The sequence below is a fragment of the Botryllus schlosseri genome, chromosome 6 (assembly GCF_051294905.1).
Source record: "Botryllus schlosseri isolate E-star chromosome 6, Bs_hap1, whole genome shotgun sequence".
Lineage (NCBI taxonomy): Eukaryota > Metazoa > Chordata > Ascidiacea > Stolidobranchia > Styelidae > Botryllus > Botryllus schlosseri.
This window is the reverse complement of record NC_137241.1, coordinates 26,789,705-26,801,705: the sequence shown is the minus strand read 5'-3', so window position 1 is coordinate 26,801,705 and position 12,001 is coordinate 26,789,705. Positions and strand designations below refer to the sequence as shown.

The 12,001-nt window shown below is 40.1% G+C and overlaps 1 protein-coding gene across 1 annotated transcript; it reads left to right on the top strand.

Moving 5' to 3' along the window:
- The first annotated feature begins 1,351 nt into the window (after positions 1 to 1,351).
- On the top strand, positions 1,352 to 8,261 carry LOC145440176 (F-box-like/WD repeat-containing protein TBL1X). The gene is made up of 10 exons (XM_080317753.1): positions 1,352 to 1,479; positions 1,598 to 1,766; positions 2,031 to 2,094; positions 2,170 to 2,328; positions 2,977 to 3,098; positions 3,165 to 3,239; positions 3,884 to 4,011; positions 5,194 to 5,359; positions 6,711 to 6,812; positions 7,947 to 8,261. Exons 1-10 carry the CDS (start codon positions 1,352 to 1,354, stop codon positions 7,971 to 7,973), a joined length of 1,140 nt encoding a protein of 379 aa, XP_080173879.1. The 3' UTR covers positions 7,974 to 8,261.
- The last annotated feature ends 3,740 nt before the right edge of the window (positions 8,262 to 12,001 follow it).

Here is a 12,001-nt window from a genome sequence, read left to right as displayed (position 1 = left end):
GTGAAGAGGGAAGCGTACTGGGCTTGGAGGTATACTCAAGGGTCATCATATCGAGAATTGTTATTTGCTGTTGTATTCTCAGTCTTCGTCTTGAAATGAGTATAGCCTATGAATACACAAAGCTCTAATAACCGATCGACTTCTTGAGTATAGTAGCGCAGTAGTAGGTTGCAATATATGTGCTTGCATTGGAGTTTTGCAGATTATGTGATAAAACTCTCGTTGAGTATTCTCTGAGGCTGCAGGAGTATAATTGGATGCCGTAGGTAGCCTCCTCTACGAAGTGGCCGAGAGGAAGCAACCATACCAACCAATTGAGACCCCTTTGATACTAATATTACAATCACTTTCGATTCCACACTTCATACAACCTTAACTTAATTAACATAAGGTAGAGTAGCCTAATGTTGGGCTATGCATTCAACTTGAAAATTTTCTTCGTGCCGTATATAGCGTCGGTAGATTATGTAATGGTTAAGTACGCGGCTCCCGATAAATAAACATAAAAAATAGGCCCAAATAAAAAAAAACGTATGATGTACAGAATTGACTCTGTATTGTTTTGTGCTGCCAGCTCTTTAGCGTCAAAAAGACGAACCAGGGCAGATATTTTTTTCAGCCATAACGAAGTGCGATGCTGGAACGATCGCCGGTGATAGGGCCTTGGCCAAAGATCACGCCGGATGTCCCTGTCCTTGCCATATGAGTCCCGTGGTACAAATGCAGCCAGCAGAGGGAAGTATTAGTCCCCGTTAATATATGCAATTGGGAATCGTGCGCGTCTCGCCGAAGAACCTTCCCTTTGAGGTTACAAAATAACAGCATGTTTCAACAAAGTAATTAATGACAATTCGTCCGCCTGGCGCTCATCCTCGAGAAACTGATGAATAGTCTTACCGTGCAGCAGGAGGATGTACGTAAAAATGTGTGATTAATATGATTATAAGTGCCCTCTAAATCTTTGATGACATCGCTTTTATCATCTCTAACGGTAAATCTGATAATGATAAAGCATATGCAATATGCACGTAACAATATTATAGACCATCAATTTCATTCATTTACTTTAAAAAAAATCGCGCTGGCGCCGCAGTTATTGCATGGCGATTTTCCATAACATTATGTGTGTAGTGACTTAAATATATGTATATTGTATAACGATCTCAGAACTTGTCTTAAACATCTAAAAAGGGTCCAAGACCATCATCGTTTTATTATTATATTTTACCTCATCAAATTTTTTGCCCCCTCGCATTTCTTCTTATGGCTACGCCTTTGGTTGTACATTGTACTTGGCGGGTCCTTATTATTTCTATATTCACAGCTATAAATGAAATGAATTCAGTCCACAATGATCAAAGGAGACCCTACAAAGAACGATGATGGTTTGCCGATAACAAAAACAACAGTTTTACGAGGACATGATTCCGAAGTTTACATTTGCGCTTGGAATCCGGCCTGCGATTTACTAGCATCCGGGTGAGGCCACAAGTCAACCAGTAAAGCTCTGCTTTAATGGGTCGCCATCATGCATGAGTCAGTTACTTGTATAGGAAAGTATTATCTAGTGATGCTAGCATATCTTGTCTACATAATCTAATTTCAACAGTTCGGCAGATTCCACCGCTCGCATATGGAACTTGAAAGAAGATGTGCCATCGTCTGGTGGTGCAGCTCCAAGGCAACAACTCGTTTTACGGCATTCCATACAAGAACGCAACCAGGAGGTTCTAATGAATGAAGATGTCACTTCCCTTGATTGGAATGTAAGCGATGTTGAGTTCATATATTTGACCTACCGTTACGTGGCGGCGTTCTAGCGATATGAAATTATAATGCCATGTTGGCATTATCCAAAATTAATTGATGATCAACGCCTGATCCGTACAACTATAGAAACAATTACCCGTAACATTTTAGTCGTTATGAAGTCATTTCTCTACTGAAATTTTCTCCTCTATCTCTGCACATCTGCAAATGGCATGCTCATTGCGTAAAAGTTATCAACAGATTAGCAACCATCTTTTCAGTGTGATGGGACATTATTAGCAGCGGGTTCATACGATGGTTTTGCAAGAATATGGTCGACTGACGGTAAGAATTTCAGTAATACCTCTGGTGTTTCTGCCTCCCGAGAAATATTGGGTTCTAAATCTACTTTCTATTCAGGACAGTTGGCCCATTTACTCGGGCACCACAAAGGTCCAATTTTAGCCTTGAAATGGAACAAAGGCGGAAACTACATCTTAACGGCGAGTGCTGATAGAACAACGATAATTTGGGATGCTCTATCGGGACTATTAAAGCAACAGTTTAGATTTCATCAAAGTAACTTTTTTCAGTATTCCATGCTTCTATTCCGTTCAGTTTAATAGTAATAATTTGCCTTACCCAAACATCCACTAAATTTGTAGCAAGACATCCGATTCGCGCGCTTAATTAGGATTACCATACTTTGAGATTCGGGAAAGAGAACGCTTTGTACCAATCAATAGCTCTACATATAATATAGTTTGATAAAAATGGTAAATTAGAAATCTTTACAGGAAATTCTGTAGTGTTGACTAAAGAAAGATCATTTTTCCGTCTCGACTCCCGAAAGACACTCTCGAGCATCCCGATTCCGCGTTTCATGTCTTTTAAGGCGCTTTTAGCTGTGCCTGTGCATTGTGCAATCGCTTGGCTCTGAAAGCTATAAAGAAGGACGAATTGCCAAAAAGGAGAATATTTGGGCGTCTTTGGAGGATATTTTCGATTACCCGAAAAAGGGGGCAAATAAGTTACTCCTAAAGGAGGGAAACGCTTTGCTCTGCAGTGAATTATAGTCACAGACATTAATTATAAATATTATCATTGATCTTGCGAAAACAAGTGTATCTTTGATATAACACAGCAATTTATAACACTTGTCATTAAAATTTTTGATACATTTTCATGCATAATTAAAATAAATAAATTCATAATAATTAATTTCAGCCCAAGCTCTCGGTGTTGATTGGCAAAATGATACGTGTTTCGCATCGTGTTCGACCGATACGAGCATACAAGTTTGTAGGTTAGGGTGCGATCAACCTGTGAAAACATTCAAAGGACATTTGGTGAGTTTTAGGACGCGTGACAACCTCCTGAGCTACTGGAAATCTTATGATGTGAATTTCGTTTAGGGCGAAGTAAACCATGTAAAATGGGACCCATCAGGACAACTTCTAGCGTCAGGCTCCGACGATATGACATTAAAGGTATGTGGGTTAATGATTTCCTTCTATAAAGCGAAAGATCAATTTGCATTTTAATCGTCTGGTACTTTTAATAGCGGCCTTTTGAGGAATGTGCGATATTTTATCGTACTGCCAACTGCATTGTGATTGAGCAAGGCCTATTCCAATCGGATAATTGTATTGCAAATCTTCAGACTTCTAAAAAATGTGTTTTTGGGTACATCGAAATCGACTATTTTCAATTTCGGTAAACTAACTTTTATCAGTTGTAAAAAGTCTCCTCCTTTCGGTTTTCAAAAATATGGTAACCCGCTGGGTCAAACCAAAGACCCGATCAGTATCTGTGGCTTCCGCGCTTGGCGCTCAGCATTTCCTAGATAGCACGGACGAGTGGTGCAAGACTTAAACACCTTAAAATGCTATATATGTACCTTCCTTGTCCAGCGGCATATGCACATCATGCACTCATTGTGTGGATAAGCACAGATCGTGTGCATAATAACGTGAGTCGGTGTATATGCCGCAAAACACCAAAGAAAAAAAATTCTATAACGTCCTATAGTGTAGTAGTGTACAATGTAGATTCTTTAATTAATGTAATAAACGTGTGGCAGTTGGCTATGGCTAGTATCTGGTTTTGCTCATTCGTGTATTCTACTCTGCAGGTTTGGTCTATGAAGCAAGATACATACGTTCACGATTTCAGGGCGCATAAGAAAGAGGTTTACACGATAAAATGGAGTCCAGCCGGAGTCGGGTCGCCGAATCCCAATCAGAATTTGCTACTAGCCAGGTACGTGCTGCTTCTGGGAAATCTTCAGAAAGATTTTGCTGATTTCTTAGTATTTTCGACATCCCTGTATCTCTTGATTACGTCACATTGTGTATTGCATATCGCATTGTACATTGTGTCATGATGAGCGGGTGACAAAATAAAAGCCTTCGATTATATTACGATTACGCTGTGTTTGGCCGAAATAGATCCACTGTTCGTTAATATCTATAGATGAGAAGTGGTTCTTCACGAGGAATCGGATTTTGACCTAGCTGTATTCTGGTGCCAGCGTAGGTAATTGACCCATAAATATACTGAGATATCGATCTAATAACTTGCATGTGGCCGAACCCTGTAGTTTGATTTGGCTCTGATCATTGCGTTGTAGTCGATTCTGGATTTGACCAAGTTTTATTTATCAGAGTCAGGTTATCTCGTGCTGGTCTCCTCACTAATATTAAGTGGTGGTCGTTTGGTCTCCACAAAATTAGAAGCTGATCAATGCATGTTGAAGAAGTTTTCAATTAGATACGGAAAGAGATCAACGATCGTAGCTAATGTCTGTTCTGATACAGACCTCGTGCTGTTGAAAAATGACGCAGAGTTCATTACTGTGTTGCTGTCTTTTGTGTTTTTGATTACTTAAATCAGGGATTGAATCAGTCGCGATAGGAGTTTGTCTATCTCTATATCCGTACTGTGAAAACACGTTAGCTCAAGCCTTTACAAGATCGAAGGTAAATGAAGGGTAAATGTTAATGATATACTGATTTGTCGTGGACGTTTTTGCTCCTTCAAAACCCACGCATGACTCCTGAATCGGCCACCCATAGAAAAAAGCCTACTCGGGTTTATCAGGCTGCATGCATGCATATCAGCTTTAGCCGTTCGGTCGTTGATTCTATCTAACTATCAGAGGATGAAGGTTTCTATCCTCCAGTTTCAACTGAATCGAGAGGTTAGGAGATTCGACGTTTATATTGCAACGAAAACAGGCACAATTTAGCAAACAATTAAGTCAGGACAGCATATAATACTCCCTCATTTATTTGCACGCGCTATCACTGTTACATAGCTTTATACGTATATTAGTATCACGCAGTTAACTTTCCACTCCTTTATCTCATCTGAATGTACAATTGTACATTGAAGAAACTTGGCCTGTCGCTGTTCGCTAAATGATTTCCTTTTCGTGCTTAGCGGTTCTTTCGATACGACTGTGCGTCTCTGGGAACCGGAACGTGGCACATGTCTGCACACTTTGACCAGGCATCAAGAACCGATTCATTCAATCGATTTCAGCCCAGACGGACAATTGCTTGCCAGCGGCTCTTACGATAAACGCGTCCTTATTTGGAACACGCAGGTATGTCACGATGGTAGTTACAATTGTGGTGGTGAACGTGGACGTAGCTTTTTGCCACCACAAGGAAAACAATGCCCGTTATACATACGTATTAAAATAGTTCCATTGCAAGTTCGCGACCATGTCGCTACCATGAATTTTGCAGCCCTTCACCAAAATTTTGGATGGTACGACTAGTGGCGTAGCAGCCACTTGGCGCTTATGGCTCTGCGCCATAAGGACGACAGGCTGCTTGGGCGGCAACTATGGGGTGAATACCTTTTTTTAGTCAACACTACAGAATTACTGTAAAAGGTGGGTAAAGCGGGAGTCGAGGAGAAGAGGTGACTTTTTTTTTATTTTTTCTAGTCAACACAACAAGATTTCCAGTAAATATAATTTAAAAGATTGAAACTATTTCGAAATTTGGGCGGCATTTGCAACGAAAGCCATGGGCGGCAGCATATCTGCTCTTACGCCAGTGGGTACTATACGACCAATCGAGGTTTCAAGACTGCAGTGGTATTGAAATATTTACTATTTCGTAATGTATTCCTATTGAAATGAACCCGAATATTGTCGGCTGACACTCTTCCCAGGTTGGCTAACAGTCAGCAACTAGGAGAGAAACGAAACAACTTTGGATGTCAACAATCGCATCACCTATAATATGACGCCGCAGACATGAAAATTCGAATAATCAAAACGAACAGATGGCTTCAGCTCAATGTACTTACGATATGGGCCGATCACAATGATTCGAGTACTGGAATCTGAATCGAGTACTAATTTTAATGATTCGAGTCGAGTAGACGATTTTTTCGAGTACTGAAGTTATACGCTCCTCGTCAGTGAAAGTTAATTTATTACCGAGGATTATAGTTTCGATAGTCTTTTCCATTGTGGAAGCCTCGAAACCTTGATTAGCCGTGTCGTAGCATGCGAAACATATAGTACAAAGACACGAATGTTGCTGGAAATAACATATTTCCGAAGTACTGATCATCCCAAAACATTGTCACAAAGTTCAATGAAATCGGTTTGGTCGAAGAATTACCAAAGTATATTTAAAGTGATGGATAGCAGACATTCTATTCCTGTGTTGGCATAAAAGGTACATATTCGAACTTTGACACATTACATTATGTTATGACGTCATAATGAGTGATACTTGGAATACTCGACTCGAAGCAAAATATACGTGATTCAGAATCGAATCACTCAGGTACTCGATTTTGCCCAGCCCTACTTACGATATATACACAAACTCTTTCGGTTGGCACAAACGTTTGGTAATTTATTCGGATCTTGTGACCAACCCAAGGTGTAGCGGGGAATGGGCGCTCGATTTGCAACTCAAATTCTTGTTCAGACCGGTCATTTGGTTCGAAGCTACGAAGGCACGGGCTACATTTTTGAGGTTTGTTGGAACGCCGCCGGTACAAAAGTGGGGGCTTGCGCGTCTGATGGAACGGTAGGGCTTGTTTTATTCATGAAGGACTAAATAGTAGGGATGGTGTGAACGTGAGGTTCACGTTCGCGTTCTGTGTGTGAACCTCGGAAATTCAGAGGTTCGCGTTCACAACAGAACCTTGATAGGTTCTGCACTGTGAACCTTTTTCATATATATTTTCAATTTTCACTTCATTATGACATCTTCAGTACAAATTTATTGCATTTCAACTGCGGGCCACTCTGTGCACGCCGCTGGCAGCTGAAAAAATCAACACAAAACGAATATGCACCTTGCCAATCTCAAAAATTTTACTTGCTTTGTTACAAAAGTTTGCTCCTGATTTCCGTTTGTGAATATTTAGCGACTCTCTGCTAAGAGCTCGACTTGCAATCACACAACGTCACGAGCGAAATACACTACATGTAGTTAGCGAATGATGTTTATGTTTATTGTATCATAAAAAACGTGCGATTGGGGTGTTGGCTACCGCTGTATAACTTATTAATGGGATAATATCGGTAGCAAGTCTAGAAACCCTGTTTTACACTCTGCTCAAAATCAATGTAGCAATACTCAGAAGCTGAATACATTGTCCGGTCTGGCCCAGACTGTTAAGGCGTAAGCATATATTCCATGGCAAGTCCTCATCGAAATTGTTGGCAAAGCGACGGATAATATTGATTTTATGGAAGTATTATATCATTTGATTGCCTCAGTTGATACATTAAGCGACGTTTAAAACGCCAATATGCACTTCAGCATTGTGACATTATGTGGCCCGGGTCTTCGCTAGGTATCGTATACATTAATATACGCTATCACTTCATTGAAAGATAGGGTTGGGATTAGCAATATGACGTCACGTGACGTCATGAGGTTCACGTTCGTGTTCACACAGAACCTTTCAAAAAGGTTCGCGTTCACACGAACCTGAACCTTTCAGAGGTTCACACCATCCCTACTAAATAGGTTGTAAAAACTGAGTAGTTTAACCTTAACAATTGGTGAAGAGAAGAGGAGATATACATGAAGAAAAAGTACCGACTTTTCAAACGTGAGCGTTACGCCACGGCCAATATCTTTGTCGATAAAGATACTTAACATTTCGAGTTGAAATTCAGTGCGTTTCTTGAATCGAGTCTCATTTTGCAGGTATGCGTCTTGGACCTTCGCAAATGAAATTCAAGACGGACATGAATCGATCGTTTGATAGGCATCGATGAGAATAGTCTTTCTTCCCATTGCGAGGTCACCACCCCTAATCCGAATATATATATCTGCCATCCGCGGCGGAATGGTTATTCGCTTGACTCAACTACGTGTCCTTACTCCTTTCCTTGTGTTTTTTTTTTGAAATCATTGTTATGCCTTTTTCAACTATTTGTAAGAACATTTTCTCTGCACGTTTCAAGCAAAATATTCTTATTTCACTTCTTGGCTTCGGCACAATGAAATCCTTGTATTTGGCGTGATAATATTTTCTGTTGGAAGAGGATTAGGGGAGGAAGGTACCAACATATGGTGACAGCTCGAGACTATCGCAGTGGATTTCCGATCCAATCTGACACTATTAGCCTGCTGACCATTTCACATGCACGCGATTTAGTTGTGTTATTATTCGTTGTGTTTCGAGTTGATGTTCGTTTTCGTGATATTCCGCCACTTGAGCACGGACCGCATGGCTATTTCGATAAGTACAGACTGAGATTCTGGAGTTGAAACTCAATGGTGAATTGTGAATTGCACGGATGGCGATGTAATGCGACGTTTACGAGTAGTAATCAAGGCCGACTTACTTAGCCTACATCGAACGCGTAACGCATGTGTGGTAGCCTAATTGGGTTTTGTTACCAATGGGCTGCTGCTGGTTCGCTCTGAAGCGGAGTTATTAGAGTTTTTCGTTGATAATTCTCGGAATATCCTTGATTGGTGGATAATCCGATAATTATAATCGAAAAACTCAAATAACTCTGCTTCTACACGTTGAACTTGGGTCAAATTTGTTTTGCAAAGGTTTTTATGGCAACTCAACTATTTCATGGCGTTGACAGAAAAATTTGAAGTATTTTCTAAATGTTACTTGATATTTTAAATATTTTAATTGGCTCGGCCGCGGCTTTGACTTGTTGGAATTGAACCAAAATTGGTGTGCAGCGTGTTTTTAGGGTAACCTGACAATTTAATCAGTGAATGGCTGGAATCCGAAAAAAAAGGTATTTTTGAACAGCCCTATCGAAGTTTTTGGTCGGCATAAAATAGTTCCTTTCGGCCAAACTTCTCGGAGTAGCATGTCACACGGCCTAAAATAACATGTCACACGGCCTAAAACTTGGTGCGTCGTGTGGCGCGATAATGGGCGACGCCGGAATGTCCATTTCTACAAATCATGCGTATTTTTTCTTGGGGAAGGATACCCAAATATTAGGATATTTGGCAACATTAAATAGGGCATGGCGCGATTTTTTTCTGAAAAAGTTGCATAGATTTCCAAAAAATAATTTATAAATTCTTTTGATTCATGAAAAAATTTTGGACTCCTTCGAGTTCGCCCGCTCCGAATTGGGGGGTAGGTTGTACGGACCTGTGTACGCTTCATAGTTCAAGGAATAATCAAGCCCTAGGGGCTGGGATATGCCACAGCGCCTCACATATATTTGCTGCTAAAGCAGCAGTCGAATCACGACATGTTTTCTTCCACCCCACTCAAGGGGTCCGACGGCCACTCAGCGTCTCCTTCCACAATCCGCAGCCCTATTCAAGATCAGGGGTCACCAATGCGGTGCCCACAGGCCCCAGATAGCCCGCAAGATCCAGATGAATCGCCCACGGGCCTGTTCTAAAAATAGATGGAGTAACAGCGTTAACCAGTGTGCTTTTATATTTAACTGTTTTTGTGTAAATCACACTAACATGTAACTTAATTACTCCCGCCATTGACCCGCTACAAAAATTTTAGTGTGTTTTGAGCAGAGTTGGATCAATTACATTATTCCAGTTCAATTACAATTACAATTACAATTACTTTCATGTATGTTTCAATTACATTACAATTACAATTACTCCATGCTAAAAATATCAAATTACAATTACAATTACAATTACTCCTTGCATGCTTCAATTACATTACAATTACAATTACAATTGCTGCTGTTGAACATGTAATTGAATAATCATAAATTCAACCGTGCTCCTTGACAACCGTAGCGTCGTATTTAACAACAATTCAAGTCTAGTTCAGATTGTGTAGTAGTAAATGCGTTTATGTGCGTACATAGTATGCTATGTAAGATGTCATTGTGACGTAATATAAGCGTGTTTTGTATGCTCGGTAATTATGGCTCACGTAATTGGAAATGTAAAATGTTATTTACCTAATTTCCTATGGGTTAAGATTAAGGATAGGGTGCAGTATGTCGTTGAAAAAGTATTATAATATATGCACGTGTTGGATTTGCGTATATAGTATATAATTAAAGAAATAATATTATTTTTATCGAGGGACGTAGGAATTAGGATGAGGAGTAAAAACAAAACCGTGCTTTGTCAGATAAGACGTTATATAATATCCAGTGGTCTGGTTAGTTAGCCAGACGAAGTAACGATGCAGCATCGTGATCTGAAATCGTATTGTAGATTGCCAACCCACGGATAGATGCGCAAGATGTGAGTCACGAATGAATGCACCACCAAACGTAGTGCAGAGCCGGCTAAAAGCAGCAAACTTTGTAGTCCTAGAGCTGGCGATCCATGCGTCCAAATTTGATGCATCTGGTCTTTATCGTAAGCTATTGATGTACTAATTCCGAAAATACAAAATAAAATCTTGTCAGGGCAATGTAACTGCTCCAAAATAGCCGTTTAAGGCCGACTGTTCTGAAAAGTGAGAGCGCTGCAGCAGCATGACCACAACAATTACCAATTACGCCCAGCGATTGTTCAGAACAATGCCGATTCCCAGACTTTCACGACTATTTTGGGATGGTACCATTGCCTGGAAATATACTTTTATTGCGGAATCAGTGCGACACTAGCTTTCGATTAGGACCATACATATCAAATTTCGACGCTTGGATCGCCAGCTATGGGACTATCAATTCTGCTGCTTTTAGCCGGCTCAGCAGTTCGCTTCTCGGCGTATTCAATCGTGAGTCACGTGTTGCGAATCCATCCGTTGGTTAGTAATCTAAAAATTGTATACAAAGGCAGCCGAGGCCAGCATAGCGGTAAAAATAAAAAAAACTTCGCCCGCATGGGCGCAGTCAAGGGCTTCCGCGAATGGATCCACCAAATTCCTTGTCGACATTTAAAGAGAATGCATTATAAGTCAATTATTTTATATTGTGCTTGTCAGGTCTCAATAGCAATTTAATGTAATTGAAATTGTCATTGAGCAAATTTTTTGTCAAATTACAATTACAATTACAATTACACAAAATAAAAATGCTTCAATTACAATTACATTACAGCAATTACATTGAAAAATGTAATTGATTACATTCAATTACAATTACAAATTACAATTGATCCAACTCTGGTTTTGAGTAACTCTTCTTGTGTTCACAATAGAGAAAACCTTCTTCTTGAGACAGATAGAAACATCATGTTTTGGCAGCTTTTGAGCTATATATCATGACTCTACGAATAGTGGTTGTCGAGATGGGCAAATTTACCCCCTCTCGCGCTGAAATTGGGGGGATTGCCGGCTTGAAAATGGGGGCAATCCCCTAAAATCAATTTTTTTGAAGTTTTAGGTCATTTGTCGGGATTTAAGAACCACCTTTTTTCGACTTGAAAAAAAGAAGTTTTCACTCCACCCTACTATAGTCATACACCTACACCATCAGAGGTCTCAAACTCAAATGTGCTCGCGGGCCAATTTCTTAGTTTTCGATGACACTGCGGGCCGCAGCATCAATGGTAGAGGCATTCAATGTATTTCAAAGTATAGGCCTTATTTGACGGGGCCTTGTATACTGGCATCCCACACACATCGTGCGCTGTATATCGTAATATTTACGCCTGTCATGAACATAAACGCATTTTGTATATTTGAATAAAATTGTTGTAATTGGCATAACTTGACGAAATACGAAATACAGACACAACGCATGGGGACAAATGCATCATGTCACCGTAGAAACTATTGCGTGATAATTTAGCAGCTTGCGAACATTTGACGTGCCACAATTCCAGGGAGAATGTTTTAA

What these genes read in the sequence shown, in the direction of transcription:
- LOC145440176 (XM_080317753.1), top strand. Translation starts at nt 1,352, where the DNA reads ATGATCAAAGGAGACCCTACAAAGAACGATGATGGTTTGCCGATAACA. An exon ending in TCACTTCCCTTGATTGGAAT is followed by an intron (nt 1,767 to 2,030) that starts GTAAGCGATGTT and finishes CCATCTTTTCAG; the next exon opens with TGTGATGGGACATTATTAGC. An exon ending in AAGAATATGGTCGACTGACG is followed by an intron (nt 2,095 to 2,169) that starts GTAAGAATTTCA and finishes CTTTCTATTCAG; the next exon opens with GACAGTTGGCCCATTTACTC.